This window comes from Bactrocera latifrons, unplaced genomic scaffold (assembly GCF_001853355.1).
Source record: "Bactrocera latifrons isolate USDA-ARS-PBARC rearing strain unplaced genomic scaffold, ASM185335v1 scaffold_163, whole genome shotgun sequence".
Lineage (NCBI taxonomy): Eukaryota > Metazoa > Arthropoda > Insecta > Diptera > Tephritidae > Bactrocera > Bactrocera latifrons.
In genome coordinates this window covers 14,506-33,972 of record NW_017535108.1, presented here as the reverse complement: position 1 = coordinate 33,972, position 19,467 = coordinate 14,506, and the positions used below count along the sequence as shown (strand labels likewise).

The following is a 19,467-nucleotide window of genomic DNA, read 5'->3' as shown; positions in this document are numbered from 1 at the left end:
ACAACACATACAAATAAAATGAATGTCATTCATATACTTAMATATATTTTTATGCGCGCACAAATACACGCACACACATACATGCATTTCGTGTGTATATGCACATAAAAGAATAAAACATGAAGAGCTGTTTGGGGAAAAAATGAACAATGCAAACATAATGGCAATAAAAGCAGTAATAATAACAAAAGCGACATTAACAACAACAATGCGTTGCATTATAATAACACACGTAATGACAGCACTTGAGCGTAATAATAAAATAATACACCACAGCTGGCACAYACATACATATATATCTATATSCGCCKATATGTGTGKSCGTGTGTTTGTGCGCCCAAATGCACCTCGTAAGTTAAAGAAAACACAAGTCAATTGAGTGATGCGTTGAGTGATGGCAAAACATATAAAATATAATGACATGCCGGTTAATGTATTTTACGTGTATGCAATACACTGGTGGTCATTCGAATAGGTACACTATTTACATAGAAGGCTATATTAAGTTGCCGTGATATTTGTAACATCCAAAGTTAAACGTCAGAAATCCTATAAAACATATATATAAATGATCAGCAAGAMGAGCTGAGTCGATTTAGTYTTATCCGCCTGTYTGTCTGTCTGTAAATATGTGAACTAGTCTCTTAGTTTTTGAGACATCAATGAGATTTCTAATCACATCCCTTTGTTATCAGATGTTGTTGTATGTATATATGGTGTGCTTGGTAGATTGGTTGAAAAGAGCGGCGCTTGAGCTCTGGGCCGCAGTCGTCCGCTTATACTATAGGCCATCACTAAGCCTTGGGTGATAATCAATTTAAGACTTATCCAGCATCTCACTGGATTTGGTAAAASCTTGAATCTTTTCCACCCCAGCTGTCCAATATTTCTTAAATTGTAGCGTTGGAAGCCGTAGAATATGTCCCGTCTGATACATTTGAAGGCTGCGCTTCTTCTTCCGGGAATTCTCTGCATTCTGCCGAAGCCATTTTCCCGTTTTTGAAATTTAGCATCTTAAGCTTACTTTTGACATATGTAGAAGGTTAGATTCAAATTTCGATCCTGAACAGCTTAAGACGTCCGTCCRTTCTGTTACCTAAAACTTCTATTTACTACATCACTAGAAAGAATGAAGATTCAGGTAGGTCCCCTTCCGATATGAGAGGGAAACACCCTTGCCTTGGCTAGCTTATCGGCTTCTGAGTTGCCAGCGATTGTGCTATGACTAAGCACCCAAACGAGTCTGAAGATGAGGAATCTTGAAACTGTTTCAAGTAAGAATATATACTCCTTGCTTAGCTTTGAGCGTAGAGTTTGTGAGCTCAGCGCTAATTATGCCATTCTGCTGTCGGATTGAATGCTTACATCCATGAAAGTGGCTGGTTTTCATAGCAGTTTATACCKTTTACCGCCACCTTATTAGCAGCCAGTACTGTCTGAAAGACACTACAGTGTTGCGGTACCATAAAACTAAGTTAGACGGAGCACTCCTTATCTTCTTAACTCCTTATCTTCTCGTGAGGTACCTTGAAGAAGAAGGGAATTTCCGCGTGTCCTTGTTCGGACCGTTTGATTTGCTCATCTTCCGAGAGCCTTAGGGCGAACTATGCAAAAATAGCATTAAGCGCTCTATTGGTGCTGCTAGAGATGCCTATGAGAGCTGTTTTATGGACACGTTCAGGTTTTTTAACAAGCACAGCTCTTTACCGAATGAATACTATATATAAAATCCTGTTCCGGCCGACCTTAGCTCCTTTGCTATCTGTCAACCAATCATACAGTTTCTGCATCCTTCACTAGAACTTAATGTAAAAGAAAACATTACTTAATTATCACAATGACTGTGGGTGTACGTATGCTAAATAACCTGTAGGCAAATATGCCAAGCAAATAAATGAGCGCATACATCATCGTGTGTTGTTTTCCCACCTTTCTATGCAATTTGGGCGTCCACCATTGTCATCACTGCTCGCTAGTAGATATCAGTGTAAAATTATACACCCAAATATATATACGTGTATGTGTGCATTGAACAGAAATATATGGCTTGCGTAAATTTTGCGGTGTTTATATTTTTACTTGTCAGTCACTTGCTGGTGTTTTCCATAACGGCATAATTAAAAGCTTGTCAGTGCTCTGTTTTGTTATGACAGATGGCAGTTAAAAGGTGCCTTAGGTATTGAAGTTTTAGTTTGCTTGCCYAAATATTTGTGCGTGCATTAAGCTTAAACATATGTGCACCTAAATGGTTAGGGCGCCTAAAACCTGGCAACATAATATAAAATATACAAACGCTGTTGTCTTAGCGGTTAGTTTCAGTAATATCTCAACAAAATATTTGAGCGCTCAACTCAGACACCCATTATGCGCTGCTGCTGCACTACTAAGTACCTAAACTTACGTGTATTTTCATGTGTAGCGTTTTAGCTGATGCTCTTAGCTTAATTGAAGCAGAAAACTTTCTAAGCGCTCACACAAAAAGCGCAAGTTTCGTGATTACTTACTCCGATGTGTGAGATCGCTGCAGTATTTATCAACTGCTGCTGCACAAAGTTTTTGAATTTATATAAGYTTTGACATAATGCTCTTGATAAATAATACCGTTGTTTTCTTGAGCATGTTGATATCAGAATTTTTTTGGTTGTTAAAGCGTTAATTCGGCAAAGTTTGGAACAATTTTAATATATTCTTTGATCTTTGATCACTTTTGTGTTCAAAGTTTGGTTATTGATTCAGTTAATGTATTTAATGCTATCACAGCAAATCTGAAGGATCCTCAGATTTTTTACGCAGATTCCAATGTCGCAAAATGAACGATAATCTCATCTGGAATCAGTCATGTCTAGAAACACACTACACAACATAATAACTGTAAAAATAAATTACTGTACCTGTGTGGAGAGCCCGTTCTTAGTCTTTCATAATGTTATCTTATTTTAATAACTATAGGTTAGATGATATGGTCGATCCCAGAAGTGGATTGCACTTGCCTTTGGGTCAACGCAATTGATACGGTCTTTATGTAGAATGTTTAGGTTAGGTTACAATGGCTACCTCTCACGCCATACTGTATAAACTACAGGTCCTTAGTGATGCCAGATGAAGGTTTAGCTTAATTTGAGTTGAAATATGCGCCATACCGAACGTTGGAGGTTTGGGAAAACCTTAAGAACGACTTTTTGCCTAATTTTTATACTTCAGCTATTTTCTTGAATCGCGAGGATCTTAAATACATAAAACGAGTTCTTGATAATGCAAGATATAAGATGATAACTTCAAGCTGTGACCAGTCATTAAGTCAAAAACCATCCTATAGTTCTTCCGAAACCGTAAGACTAAAAAATTTGCTTGTTTTCCACCGGGACTATCGAAAATAATCTTGGCAATCCTTTTTGGCTCTCAAGGCATTCCTTCTACTCCTGATCTGTCTGTCCGCCTTTTCAGAAAATTCTTTGTTATCGTTTTTATGACTACTAACAGATAGACTATCCAATCTTATTATTTTTTTTGTTATATATATGGTTGATATTTCATTATCTTATGGTTGCGGTGATTGTTTGACGATCTCCTTAAATATAAGTTTCCAAACATATCTCTATACTTTAGTGCTTTCTAACCTAATAAGGTTCATTCGATGAGTCGTAAAGCCATTATTGCTATTTTGGGAAATATCAATGGAGTTTTGTGAAATCACGCTATATATCTATTAACGACAATAGTAGAATAGATTAAACTCTTAAGGCCTTTATGCCTTAAGATCGAAAGAATTTGGAGAAGAAACTAATTTCTCTCTCTTTAATAGACTCACTCAGTGGGTTGTACTGATGGTATCGGCTCTTATGAGCTTAAAAGACTTGACGACCACAATTTTATGAAAATAAAACAAGCGCCGGGCTAGCCAGATTAGGGTCCCTAGCAAATTTCTTTAATATCCTCACTAAATGTTCTTAGAGTCGACTCACCGAAAACTTTACCCATGTATTGTATTAATTCATCAATGAGTTAGAGTGAAGCTCAGCTTTGAGCTATATTTCTTATCTATAAGTTTCTAAGCATGTCCGTTTCTGATATATCAGTGAGGTATTTTAATGAATGGCCAAAATTTTGAAAGAACACGTGTTACTTTTCATTATTTATTGCCACTTCGGTCTTAAATCTTAATCGGAGTTCAAGYATGAACACCTTAAAGTAAATATTAGCTTATTTCCTCATACAAATTGCATTAAGACGCACTTAGTTATTGCGAGAAATTTTTATAATAATAAATTTTGATTTATTATTTCATAAAGTTCAGTGATACTTAATAAAATTTTACAACAAGGTTACTGACAAACATTCATTCGAAATAATGCCAGTCACGTCGCATCACTCAGCAGGAGCTTACTTACCTGCAGACCAAAGCACTCCTGGCACACTTACGCTTATATACCTCACAATTTCGCTTGAAATTGCCCTCAACACCCTGTAAGCCAACTACAATTACTCATAACACTCACTACGTGCTCGTGTATTCATAAAATATCCAGATGACAAATGCACCGAAACACAGAAATACACACGAACCCTTATACCGTTACAGCGGTATATGATATAGGTAGGTATATGCACCTTTGGGGCGACATTCGGCCGCAAACAATAGAAAAATCGCGCAGAATCCAATGCGAAACAGAAATAAAAGAATGGCACGGCAATAAAGGCCGAAAAAAAGAGAAATACAAATAAACAAGCGAGCGTAAAAGTAAAGGCAAATAAATTACGACAATTTATAATTTTTGCCAGCTTTTCCTTTTCACATTTCGCCCACAGCTTTTGCATTAAATCTTTTTCATATTCTACGGCTTTATCTCAGGTTCTCTTAGTGTTGTTGTTATTATTATTATTGTTTCCTCTGTCTCTTTTCTTCTTTCATGCTGCACTACGTTGCTTTATGCCATTACCTTTATCTGTGGCCGGGAATATTTTGCATTGTCTGCATTGTCGACAACAAAAGGTCACGTGCTCGCCATACGAAAGGGTCGTCTCATGTCCCCGAGCTCATTCACTGCCCTAAGCGGAGATCTACACGTACAGATACAATTCAGCGGCGAAGATGTGGCAGTCGGCAATGCTGTTGGGGGCGTGGCTGGAGTTGGGGCCAAAGATGGCGTTGAAGTGGCGGCTGATGAAGCAAACGTGCGGAGTACAACAACAACAACGTCAACCACTGAGGGCAAGACAATGACGACAACGTCGTCTACGACATCACGCACGACACAGCCATTAGATGGGTTGGATTTCCGTCAAGTGGGTGTCGGCGGCGGCGGTATGGGCGTCGTGGAGAATACCATTACAAGCACTTTGGTAATTAGTAAAATCATTGACGATTTTGTGGATGCAATGAATGCGGCGTCGGGTAATGATACAGCGCGTGCATATGTGGAGCATGCATGGTTCAATAGCAGCTTAACGAGCAGTTCGAGTGCGGAAGTGACGACGCCAGCARCGTCCAATGATACCCACAATCAGTCGGCGCGTCCAACCAAAGTGTTGCAGCGGCGCCGCAAAGAAATCGTGCAGAATATACCGGTCTTCCCCGATCCGCGCCATAACGTCACACAAATTTCGGTACCCTGTCAGACTTTTACACGTGGCGGCCTGTACGAAATGCAGGTGGTAACCAATTTAAAGACTACCAAGSCAGTTGTTGCGGCGAATGCCAGCGCTCACGAGCCACTGCCCACAATGACCACCACCACCCTGATGCCGGTAATCGATGAGCGTTTGCGTCAGACTCTGGACGTGCGATGGCCAAGCGCCGACATGCAAGTGACGCCGACACGCTTGCGCACCTACCCCGAACAATCGGTCGAGGTCGTGCTACGCTTTCCCGAAGTCAATTGTGAGCGCGCTTGGCACGAGAGTAACTCGCTGGATTTACCGCAATTTTGGTTGGAGCTCATCTATTGCGGTAAACAACGCAGCTGCAGCGACGTGTCACCACAAAATGTCAGCAAATCGAGTATCTTATATATGGAGCAAGTACGCGGCTACCCGAAGCATAAGCTTGTGCAATTGGGTTGCGAGCTCTTCGGTTTGGCCGGCAATTATGCGGTGCAGTTGCGTCCGATGGTGCCGGCGCCGAATGTGCCCATCACACGTCGCTTTCTCAGCGTCGATTGGAGCGATAAATTTGTGTTTAATGTGTATGCGCGGAGCATCTTTCCTTGCGATCCGCATACGGGCATCGGTGTGTTGTACGAGTATCCAGCTTGTATTCTGGAGCAGGGTGATCGCGTGCGCGTTTTTGCAAAGTTGCGCGCTGATGTGGCATCGCTGAAACCGCCCACCACGCTGCACTATGTCGCCGAGCAGCGTGTAGTGAAGAGTCATCATTCGCTTTACTTCAGCTGTGACCTATTCACCGAGAAGTTCGTCGAGTACTGCTTCGTCTATGTGAGTCAAGCCATATCGGGTGCGGTAGCGGACGTGCGAATGGATTGTGTGCCCACATTGCCTGTTAGTGGTGAGTAACATATTTTATATGCATTATATTCATATTGTATTTTGGTAATCAAACTCTATGCGGTTGACCTTTCCCTAGTCTATGTGCATGTTTCGTTGTGAGCACAGCATTATTTGTTCAGAGAGGTGTGCTCTTTGATACCTGTTATGAAATTATTGAATCTCCCATTTTGGTTTAAGGTTAGGTTAGTTCGTGGGGTTGATACAAAAATCAATGAAACACGTGGGAAGAAATTCGTTGTATGTGTTTGCCATAAGTTAGATCACCAGCTCCTTATCGATCGACGAATCGTTTTGTGCCTAACACAAACTTATTAAGATGGTTATTATCAATCACAGTCACATCGCTAGGTTCGCCAAAAGTACGTCTGCAGAGATATTTGAATGTCAGTCTTGTTTAAGACAACCATTAGAGAAGGAATTGACAAGCTGATTCCAGCAAGCTTTCCTCTATACAGCTTTGAAAAAGAACGTAGCGAAATTGACTTTGCTTAGAGTTAGTAGTGAGGATGACTTTTAGAATCGAATCCCTGGCGTTGGCCAACGCTTGCTGAGCCAAAGGTTTAACGTCAGCACGCAAGCACATCTGAGAACCGACTCGACCCAAATCGAATGAAGTTGAGGAATGCGTTTCCTACCTAACCAGCTCATCGGCTTAGCAGTTTCCAGTGATTCTGTCGTGACCGGACACACATAAGACTCTTATATGACAAAAGCTTTAAGCTATTGCTAATGAGAGCAAGCGCTCCTTGACTTGTTTTGAGCACAAATCCCTCGCAGGTGTGTGAGCCATAAGGAACCCTCAAGATAAGATTTTGCAGTAATTGAATTTGGAAGGAATGCAGTTGTAGCAGTGAAGAATTTCCCAAGGYCTTATATACCTAGCTTCCCTAAGTATAATAGCAGTCCTCGCCGACAATCTTTTCAAGTATACAGTCTTTGAACACGCTCCAGCTGGTGTGGGTTTCGGAGCGCCCTCCACCAGGCAATTACACCATAAAATATTATTGGTTCAACTATAGGTTTATAGCACCACTTTTGGTGAGGAGCCCCACCTCTTCCCAATTACTTCTCTACAGCCGTATAAGGCGACAGATCCGTTCCCACGATAGTCCGGTTTACGTACAACAACAACAATGACATCAGATGCCTTCTTCCATATCAYTCTGCTCACTTAGTAACCACATATATATATTATATCAGTTGGTTTCAATTTTTAAGGAAGTAATGATTTTAGTCAATGGTTTCACATATTTTTAGGTAATATTACTTTTAGGAAGTGCTCACATAGTTTAAGTAGTTACATCCTGATCAGCCTGGTTTTTTGGCAAGATTGCTCGATGATTTTCCACACCGCCTTTAACCTCGTTCGTTCTTCTTTATAAAGCCGTCTTTGCTAATACGATCACTATAGAAAGTGCTAAGCATTTCTTAATCATTGCAAATTATGTCACTGAATCCTTCAAGTATTTGGTGAGCATTTTCTGAGTTTCAGAAAGTTACATTCCATGTRTTGAAGAAAAATGATGTTAAAGTGTCTCTCTGCAACGTCATCAAGTTTTAAATGGCCTAATTGAAATTTTCTGTTGTATTTTAAGTGGCTCCTTGAGATGGTGTAATATGCCAAAAAATATTAAGTAGTCGTAATTATCTAGGTGGTACTAGTCCTGACAACTATGCAGAAAACAGCCTTTATTTACGTCATAATGCTCCTTGTTTTTCCCAACCTACATTGCTTCATATAATTGAAATCGCGTGAACTGCTCGCTAAGCATGATAAGCGCACAAGTGATATATGCACCAATACTAGACAGGCATTCATATACATATATATGACCTAAGCATATCAGTTTTGATACTCCGCAACATATTTGCAAGGTGATTAGAACTACTAGTATGTCATAAACGCTCCCACACACACACACATATGCGCACAACTGGGTGACATTAGATTACAATATTATTAGCTAGTGAATAACCCATTGAGTACTTGCGACATAAGCAAACACACCCACRCACACACACTAATGCAACTCACATTGTCGCGCTTCTAATCACTATGCACCTACTTGTGTGCTTGTTGTCAGTTCGTTGACTAAAAGCGATGAGTATTTGCAACATTGTCGGTTATTTGTTTTTGCAACAAACTCGCTCACACACACACAGCGAGAAGTCCGTGTAAATGACAACGAATTTAGGTCATTATGGACCGAGTCAAACAATGAAAATTGCTGGCAAATGCATTGCATGCACACACACAATCATATACGCAACTGTCATCCGCGTATGTGTGTGTGTGTATTGTTATTGCCATCCAGTTGACAGTTCGCGTATGCAGGGCAAGTGCACAAATGCGCGTATAAGCCTTGGGGGCAAATTGACAACGTCAACGTCAACGTTAACGATAATGCAAAGCTTTCACACACATATATACATATATAACGAAAGAGGCACATTTAACAATATGTGTGTGTGTGTGTATTTACTCATTCGAGTGCTTATTCATATTTGCTCGCATGTAACGCATTTGATTATGTTGGCCTCGAGGGTTGATGATATTGTTAAGATGGCTATATATATTGTTGTTGGTATTGTTGCTTTTGCATTATACGCCATCCATTGTTAAATGATGTAAAGCTGCCAACATCAACGCCAACTGCTTGGCAATTGCAGCGTAGCGCTATCGATGCAACAATACATTATTTTCCCGCTTTAGTTGTCTGCCACGTTGCTACCCTCGTTACTCTTGGTCTGCCCTACATGTCTACAAACTTAGATAACTTGCATATTGAGGCGCATTAAGGCAGCCGATGTTAGGAGTTTAACGTATTTACTCGAGGGTGGAAAGCTAATCGGTGGAATTTTCGGGATCCCGAAATTTCGAGTTTGTTGCTTAAGTTTTTGCATTATTTTAGTGTGTTCGTTGAGTTTGTGGAATCCCGAAATTTCGGGATTGGTGTAAAGTTTTTTATTATTTAATTTCCTTAATCTTAAAATTTTTTTGTAATGATAAATGTAAAATGTACAGTATATGCTGAAAAAACATTTGCATAGATTTGCAAGGATACCGGAATTTCGGCAGGTGCTTAATTTTTCAAATTTTCTTATTTTATTAGGCGGATCACTCCACTAAGTGTCCCGAGATCCCGTTTTTTCAGGCTCCTGCTTTTCGAGTTTGTTGCTTAATTAATTTTTTTTTATTCAAATCGTTGAAATTTTATGTAATATTAAAAAGTTAAACACGAAAATTCTCGGGTTTTCGGGATAACCCTATTTAGCGTACAGAATTTCGGAATTCACACAGTTAACCGTACTTGATTGCTGTATTGTGTACAAATAATAATAAAAAAATCAATCCCGAAAATTTTCGTGATTACGAGTTAACTCTGTTTATTTATTTCGGATATCTGCAACTTCGGGATTGCTTCTTAATTTATGGCAATATTTCTTTTAACTTTGAAATTTTATGTAATAAAAAATAAACAGTCCCGAAAATTATCGGAATGCCGAGACTCGGTTTATTTGTTTGTTTATATCGGAATCCTGCAATTTCGGGTTGCCACTTAACTTATGGCATTTTCTATCTTAATTTTTGATATTTAAGGAACAAATTATCAATCCCGAAAATATTCGGGAATTCGGGTATACTCACTTCGGGATTGACAGAATTACGCGTCCGTGACTGCTGTGATGTGTGCCGTTAATAGCACTTGTTAGTCTGTTGCACCAATCATGCTGCAAACTCTCCATTTTTTCCGCTACTCCCCGCTCAGCTCACATCGATAACCATGACAAATAATAATAATAAAATAAAATAAGTTTATATCAACCTCATGTATCGTATTTGTCATTAATAATGCAAAATTGTTTTCCTCTCTTTCTTATTGCTGCTGCTTCGCTGCGGATATCACGTGACTTCGTCAACCGACTCGCTGCCTACTTTGCCGCTGACTACGCCACAACTCTAATCACATTGCCCGGCTGAATCGCTTTACCTCATCTCATATGCCTGCGCTATCGCCCACTTTTCATAATGCGGCGCTGATCGCTTTATGACAGACTCCGACACTGGCGGCTGGGGACCRTGGAGCGAATGGACCCCATGCTCGACGAATTGTCTGGGTGGCACGCGTAATCGTTATCGATTTTGTGACTCACCCCCACCGCGTTATGGCGCTAAATTCTGTGAGGTAAGTACAATTCAAAGCGTAACTAAATAGCTGCGGCATGTCAAATGGCAAGCCAACTGTAGAAATAGTCGGACGTAGATAGTAAGCTAGTCGTCCGTCCCACCAAACAACCAACCGACCAACTGAGCCACCGTACAAGTGACAAAGCCACCCCTTAAATGACCATACTTACCGCGGCTTGCAACCAAGTGTGCCTGGTGCTGGTGCCGTTGCCGTTGCCGTCTCCGCTGCCAGATCAGCGCATCGTTAGACCACTTTGCCGCTTGGCCAACCATTGGCAAATGGCATTCTGTGGTGCATAATTTAAAACTTTTCCCGCGCGTTTAGTTAAGTGATTTTATTTTGTTACTCGCTGTGCACACACTTTCTCGCTGTGTTTATATTTGTTTTTATTTTGTTGTTGCTTTTCCGCATCTTTTGTTGTGCTAAACGCATCACATTACCGGCTTGTTGTATCCGCACATTTGTCGTGGGTAAACTTTTAAAGCACCAAAGTCCATACTCCCGGCAGCTGGGTGGGCAGCAGTTTACAGCGCAGGTTTTGTCCCCTGTYCGTTCGGCTCGTAAATCGTAAATTTATAGTTGCAATTTAAGTTATATATTTAAAGTCTAATGGCTACAATCAGTGGTGATATATATAGTCCAATAATTGGACGGTTTTGTTGCGCTATTGTCGGTAATGAATAGTGGTGTTATTTGTGGACGCTTAAATTTGGTTGCTGATAAGAACAAACWAAGAATTTCGTATACCATATATCTCAAATGTCTCGGATTTCTTAGTTACGAACATGACAAATACAAAGCTTGTTAGTCGGGGACATTTGAGTCGGTGGGTTTGACGATCTTCTTTACACACAATCTACTAGTTTGACCAACAAGGATCATTCCTTGTGAACGCAGTCTTATTTTTGGCRAAGCACTTGCTCTCATAACTTCACTTTTTCGGTGTTCATAAACCCACTGCGGATATGAGAGCTGCCTTTTTTACGGGGATTATGGGATTAAAGTACACAAGCAAATATTAATCATCAAAAATCACTTCACCATTCTCAAAATATTCTCTATTAAGGTCTATACACTTTTTCGTGTGCCCAAAGCGCTCTTTGCCAGTCARTATTATACGACGGATGACTCATCATTTCGAAGTTTTGAGTGCTCTAAAATACAGTCATACAGATTTCCTAAAAGATATGAAACAGCCAAACGGTTTTCCACCACCATTTACTATACTGCGTTGCTCTGGTAGTATGTTTGCGACATTCCCGAAAAACAGGCAACGATTTGCCTATACTTGCCTTTAAATCACGATTCTTCGATCTTGCAATATCAGTTCGCACACAGCGTGAATAGTTTCCGGAACCACAATCGATTTTATACAACCTCTCATTTGTGATTTTGTATCTTCACGAAATGCGACGGCAAGTGATCTCGATTGAGTTCATCAGACTATCTATAAATACTGGGCCCTTATAGAGCTTCATCGTCAAAAATATAATTAAATCAATTACTGTGCTAATAGACGTCGAAAATTTTAAATATTTGCGATTTCATTCCATTTTTTGGCCGTGATGAATATTTTAAGTTACTGTAAACAGCAAAAATATCGCTCATATGTCAAAACGTTCTAAGTATGTATGCCATCAAAAATGTTAAGCTTTACGAAAAAATTGTGAGTTGCCAATTTCTCTTTCAGTCAAACTGAATCTGGTTTTACGCATTAGACTGATCTTAGACAAAATTCTCCTCAAAAATAATGAATTTATAATTTCTCTGGATAAACTTTCTYGAGCTCCAGTCTTTATGCTCGACAAAGTCTAACATTATTCCTCCATAAAATATGGTGTTGTAGTATATTAAAGAGCAGACTAAAAAAAGAGCTTTTCAATTTTCTTTGTTTGCATTGTGCTTTCCATTGAAGCTCTTTATCTTATGATACTGCTTTGGTCCACAGATCGCTGAGTTAATTTACTTTGTGTATCTGTTAAGCAATTCGAGAATATTTTGACTCACCCTCGTAATTCTGTCGCACAACTAAATAACCAACGCAACGGACAACATATTTATGATTTTAATTTAAGTTACTCAAGCAAATGAACTAATTACACAGTCGCTACTTAAYTGCCAACGACAAACTGCGTTGAGCCAAGAAAAATGAAAATTTCGCAAAGAAGAAACTTTACAAAAACTTATGACGCCATAGTTAATTACACGCTAAAACTTGCTTTTCAAGCTTCCGCTTGCTACCATTAAGTGGAGGTCACTGTACTTGCAACAAAAAACAAAAACAAAACAAGGAGTCTAAAGCTCAGAACACGCACAACAAAACACTTCACAAAATACAATGGTGCGCATGAAGGGGTCTCAGCTGCGCTTGGGCGGCGCAGGATGATGCTTTGGTTGCTATCACGCTATTGAGGAAGTGAGTAATCATAAAGATTATAAACTCTGTTGAAAGTGATTACAGCAGTCACAGAAGTGTGGCACAAAACAAAAGTGTGCCGAAGAGTAAAAAAAACGTAACAACTAAAAGTATATAAGAAACCACAACAAACAGAAGATAAGGACACAATGAATGAAACCAAGAAATGTGTAATAACGCTGGAAGAAGCACGCAAACAAGCATGTGTGTGTGTGTGGGTTATAACACATAAAAAAAGAATGCGTGCAAATATTTAGTAGGTAAAAGTAGCAACAACAGCAATAMCTCATTGTCGGCGAAAATGAGTTTTTTGCGCGCCAAACAAAAGCCTACAATAAAAACAATGCAAATGATAAGACTGACAAGCTTAATATATGGTACTTTCCCCCATTCATGCTTTGTAGTTGTTTTTGTTGCACAACACGTTTATACACATAATACTTCATGCACAATAGTTTTGYTGCTGCGACGCCAGCTAGCGGTTTACTTTCATATTCGCAAAGCGACGCGTTTTTGCTTTCCTCTTTGTCACATTTCCGCCCGCGCAGCGTTGCATTTGTCTATATGCGGAAATTATAATTTCGCGCCTCGCCAACGCGCTCTACGGCGCCATATCAAAGCTGTCAGTTGTTGTTGAGTGCCGTCTCTAGGCAAACGCGGCGCGCGGCAGGCGCTTGTTAGGTATGTGTGCGTGTGGGTGGCGCCTGAGCATGAAAGCGCTKTCATAAGGCGATTTGTGCGGACCAGCGCGAGCAATGATAGTGGCGCGCGCAACTGTAGGCTTTACCCTATTTGGTGTTTTTGTTGTTGTGGCCGCGCTGCCTTTTGTTTGCAGCACATTGCGGTTAACATTGTTGTGCTATACGCTTATTGTCGACAACGAATATATATTCCCTCGAACATATAACAAATATATATATGTATAAACGTGTATGCATAGTATATGCTTATTTATATACATGTGCATGTGGTTGTATGTGTGCGTTCGGATAGTTTATGTGCCTTTAGGGAAGGTGTCAGCGTTCTARCACTTGAACTAGATTGTGTTGGGAATTTACGGCGCGGCGTTTTTTATGCGACAACCAGCTACCAACAAGAAGCAGTAAGAACTACCACAGCACTGCTAGTTGACGACATCATTTACCCATAAACACACATAAACGCATACACCTACGCGCCCGTCTGTTTTATTGTTCTACCATAAATTGGTGTTTTTAGGCGCACGCACACACATACACAAATGTAGTGACATAAAATCACAACGGCAACAACACCAGCAACACCAACAATGATATTGAAGACAACATCTTTGTTACGCTTGAGGGCAAGGCGCTCGGCGCTCATAAACGGGCGTTGCTGAGCCCTAAGCATTACAACTTAATAGATACCGACATACATAAATACACATGCGTGTTAGCATTGTTGGCGCTAGCAAAGATATTTAAAATTATTACGAGAAAAGCTGTGCGAAAGTTCTGCAGTTTTTAGTGCAAAGCCATGTTCGCGCATAGCAGTGCAATGTTGCAGCGCCGAGAGCCAGTAGTTCAAACTTTTAAGTGGCTATGCCATAAATGGTCGCAAGGTTGGACGGACAGATGCAAGGTGCTACAGTGTTTTGCTACTGTTTGCTGTCTGAATTTCAGGTTAGCTGAAAGAAAATTCGAAATATATTGTTTTAGGTCTAGATGAGTTCGAAAGCAGTTGCTTTTTGTTTATACGAGTCTCGTATCGTAAGATCATCTTCATCATCTTTCCGCAATCGTATGAGTTCTTACTGAACATTTTCCAATAGGCATCCATGCGGTAAGGCTAAGAATCTTGGCGRACGTTAGTTGTCAAAGTTGTATAGWAGRGAGTGGRRTGGAAATATCCAGCCACTTTCTCCTCTATTGTTCAGCCTTTTCAAGATTGAGGATGAAGCATCTTGACAGTATTATCTTGGACGAACCAGGAGATTTAGCAGAAACTGACATTACCCAAAAGAAAAAAATTGAAGATAGKTCCAAAGCGCTTTGTSSGTTTGTAAGGGTCTTATAATTAAGTATGTGGAAGTTTTGTGTACCAAAAGTACCGTTGTCCTAAACCGTCCAAGTGATATCACTGTCAAGATCGGCTTCCACAAAATCCTTACATTTGCACAGATCATATCCCGTGATTCCGATATCAAAAGTTGAGTGAGGTTAGCTAAATAGGCAAATGTCGTGTGAATAATCTCTCTGGAACTGATGTGGATGCCTGTCCGTTGTCATTCCCAGAACTCGGGTTCGAGTTGTTTCAGTTTAAAAATGACTTTTCTTTGCCTGACCCCTGTCAGATATCTCTTTAGCAACTCAGGGAGGGTTTCGACCTCGTCGCCGTAAGGCATGTGKCGATGACGATATCCTCTTTGGTAAAAGAAAAACACTAAGTTAATTTCTGTTCAACTGACAAGTTCATGTTCTTATTTTTTTGTTGGTCACCTATGGGTTTTTGTCTTTAACATAGAGATATTCTTGCTGCTCAAGCACGTCTTCTGAATAAAGACAGCATAAGCTCCAGCTTTTTCCAGATGCGGCAAGAGATTGGCACTAGTCACACTTGCGTGATGGAAATTAGTCTGCCTTTCATCTTTCAGTGCTTTTTCTAGAAGTGCGACTTCCGCAACATCTTCACTACCTCCGTCATCCTCTTCGCACAGCTGCTGTAGACTGAAGAGTGATCCGTAGTTCGATGGTCTACCTTCAGCACTAACCGCGTCCGAAGGAATGGGATCGATTGCCSTGTTCTTAGTCTGGCGAAAGATGGGCAGTGGAGGGCTCCAATATCGAAAATATCGGGCAAAGTTTTGCTGATCTTTTGAAGCAATAAGTACTAGGGGGTCTTTCARAAATACGTCGCGTTTAAGTTCATTTCAATTACTGGATCACATTTATAAGGGTTTAATAAGAATAACGGATKCTTTGCAAAATTTATACGAACAGGGTTRTATGAATCTTYATTTTATMTAATTTCTCTCYATGTGCTTTCTGTAATTGCCCACTGTGCATGAAATAGTAACCGAACGCATATCATGTTGATTAAGCCACTTGCTCTTTGCCGCCGCTTCTAGGTGGTCGCTGAAATGCGTACTTGACATGTCGTAAAATTATTTTGAGCCTGTTTTTAGGCGCATATAATTGAGTTGTGAGAGCCTGTGAACGCGGCGCTTGAAGAATATGCAAAGTGTACGCACAGAGCACTTAGTCGCACACGTTTAACCAGCCGCCTACATGGGCTTGCGGCTAAGTTTTCTTCGTTCCGCTTGCGGTTGTTTGCATGTGTAGACATTTAGCAACTCACTGTTGGCATGTTGGCAACTCACTGTTGCCATATGTTGACACACACAAACACGAAAGTGTCGGAGAATGTCAACTTGTTGCATGGTTGCCAAGTAACTATGTGAGTCTTCACTGCCTTTGTTTGTTCGATAAATCAAAACAAATTTTTTAGTAGAAATATTTTCATAGAAAACGTTGAAGTTTGCGGTGACGGATATAATTTTCTGCAGAATATACATAATTTGTAACATTTGAGTACAAAATACGCTGACTTTTTTCAAAATTTTGTAAAAACCGAGTTCAGTAAGTGACGTCCACGCCGAACATTTCCAAACAAGCAAACTGCGAAAATGCCACCTAAGAAAGGTAAAGGTAAAGGCAAGAAAGGTAAGAAAGAGGAGAAGAAGGACCCAAATAAGTTGACTAATGTGGATCGCGCCTTTTGTGAACTCACCATAACCGATCTCAATCAGAAGCTTGCACGTCTGCGCACACATCTCGCTTCGCTGGATGACAATAATGTCAATCTCAAAGATAAACTGCGTGAAATCGAGGAGGATCACACCGATGTGGCGGCGCATTTGGAGCGTACGCTCGGCGAACGCAACGAAACGATACACGAGCTGGAAGAGCGGCTCACCGAGATCATCAAAATACGTGAAGCGGAGAATGCGCAATCCGCAGAGAAAATAAGAGAACTGGAGACAAAGTACAAGTCCATGCATGATCAGCTGACTTCCGAAATTAAGCTGCTCAACGGTAAATTGAACTCGCTCGACGAATTTCGCGTGCAACGTGATCTGTTACTCTCCAAATTCGACGATCAAGAGACGGAGTTGAAAGAGAAGGAGCGCGCACATACCGAAATGCTTTACGCAATGGAACAGAAAGCGGTCGTGGAGAAGGATGCGCTGAAGAAAGAGGTGGAAACTAAGCTACTGCAGGTATCGGAGGATTTTACGCGCTCCAGTGAGATACGTAATGCCGGTTATACACGTCGCTTGATACGTGAGAATATCGCCTTGCAGAAAGAAATTGACATATTGGTGTTGTCGCAAATTAAAATGCAACAACAATTCAATGATCAAGTTGTACGTCATAAAGAAATGGCCGAGCAGTATGCGTCCATGGATCAGCTAAAGAAGCAACTGATACGCAACTCACAGAATAAGATTAAGATAATCGAGAAGCTCACCGACAACTACGAGAAGCTCAAGTCCAAGTAYGTGGAGGTCGCTAAGTACCGCAAGTTATACGAAACCGCAGTTAAGCGCGACATTTGCGAGCGTTTTAACTTTAAGGATATGTCGAAGAAGATGCGTCATTTAGAACAGCGCATCGAAGAGCTGAAGATGGAGAAGTCACGTTTTATAGCGATGCATCAGCAGCATGAAACCGAAATACAACGTCTCCGTGATATCATCATACAAATCAAGAGCACCGTACGTTTGGCCATCGATGCTATAGATAAACCATGCGACAAGCATGCAGCCAGTGAAAGCGTGTCGCAGGATGCCATGCGTCAACTGCGCCGTCATGATTTACTCACCGAGTTAATGGATATTGTAAGCAGTCACTCCGACAAGCTACCGCCCACACCTTCGGCCTTGTCGATTTCACGTTCCACCTCCTCGGTCTATCGTCCCGGCAAAATGGGTTTCATGCCGCGTAGCGCATCTTCGCTGATGGAAATCTTCAAGCGTTCCGCGCATAAAGCAGCATCTGCTGATGTTGTCGCTACCGAATATCAAATTCAGCAGGTTGAGAGCAAAATTATACCGAAAGCGCGTGAACTGGGTGGTGAAAATTTATTTGATGTGGAAATGGGTTCCACTTTGTATGTGTCTTCGTCGCACGAAGCCATCGAGACGGTGGTGCCGGTCGAGGATGAGCAAGTGGAGGGCGAAGATGAGGGCGAATCGAGCAGCGCCGATTATGGCTCATCTGCAACACGCGCAAAACAATCGATCGTTACAACGCCGGCAGCTGAAGTTGAAGCACCAGCGCCGGAGCGTCTCTCAATGAAGGTGCCGCAACGTTCCGAGACCGCCGAAACTGTCTCSCAGCGTGGTAGCGAGTCCGGCTCACGCGTTATTTACGATGTGGAGTACGACGAGGGCGATGAAGAATTTTCAATCAATTTATTTTATTGAAGATATTGAAATATATTTTTTKTATATAATTATTTTGATATAAAAATTAAATTATTTTATATTTTAATAAATTTATAATAAATACAAAAATAACGCATATAAAGTATTTATTGTTATACTGAAAGCTCTCTGAATATATATATTTTTTTAATTTTAACTTAAATTTTAAACTTATTAATTTTTTTTGTTTTTCTTTGCTGCAGGGCCCCTCAGTGCAGACCGAAAAATGTGGCAATGCCATCGCCGATACTTGGGACTGTATTTACGAAAGCAGCGGCGCCACCTTTACTGCCGCTAATCGCACCGAGGTCAGCCAAGAGATTGGGCCCGGCTGTCGCTGTGGATGTATTGTACATTTGGGCTCGTCAAAGCCGAAGCGCATTTTGGCAGGCGCCACACAAAGCTGTCCGGGACGCTCGTTTTGGCTTATACAGGTGAGTGGCATTGCAAATTATTATTAGATAGTTTTAAATAATTGCATTTAAGAACTATTTTTCGCTTTCTAACCTCACTTTCGTACCAGAATATCGAACTATTTTTCGATTTCTAACCTCATTTTTTTTACTTGCTTTCTGAAAAAGATTTTACTTTTATCTTCAGTAAAAAGTAGGTCTTCAATTGAAACATCTGCGTTCAAGTTCTTGTCTTTAGATTTGCGCGATTGCAGCTATTTAGCTTAGCTTTCGGACCAGATGGTCAAAAACTCTTTTTTCTGCTCAACATAGACTTTAGCTTCGGCAAATACTACCGCATTGTCGTAAAAACACATACGTTCCAGCGAGCATTCCATTGAAGTTTAAAAGCAGGGAAAAGTCGCTGAAAGCAAGGTACGCTAATTCGGTGTAGGTTTAAGATAGAACGAGATCAAACCTTAACTTCGGTTCTATCGATGCTATAATACCCCCCAC

General features: G+C 40.7%; 2 protein-coding genes across 2 annotated transcripts in view; both read left to right on the top strand.

Annotated features, from left to right (window-relative positions):
- The window catches only part of LOC108966524, a gene marked incomplete at its 3' end in the record, with an annotated part of 124,545 nt that overhangs the window by 90,734 nt on the left and 14,344 nt on the right, over window positions 1–19,467 (top strand). The window contains exons 3-5 of the mRNA XM_018929468.1: window positions 4,991–6,502; window positions 10,561–10,691; window positions 18,763–18,993. Of these exons, the coding sequence (XP_018785013.1) occupies window positions 4,991–6,502; window positions 10,561–10,691; window positions 18,763–18,993 (1,874 nt within the window). The remainder of the gene's footprint in view (window positions 1–4,990; window positions 6,503–10,560; window positions 10,692–18,762; window positions 18,994–19,467) is intronic.
- LOC108966554 (cilia- and flagella-associated protein 157) lies at window positions 16,593–18,559 on the top strand. The gene has a single exon (XM_018929539.1). The coding sequence runs from the start codon at window positions 16,757–16,759 to the stop codon at window positions 18,557–18,559; it is 1,803 nt and encodes a 600-aa protein (XP_018785084.1). The 5' UTR covers window positions 16,593–16,756.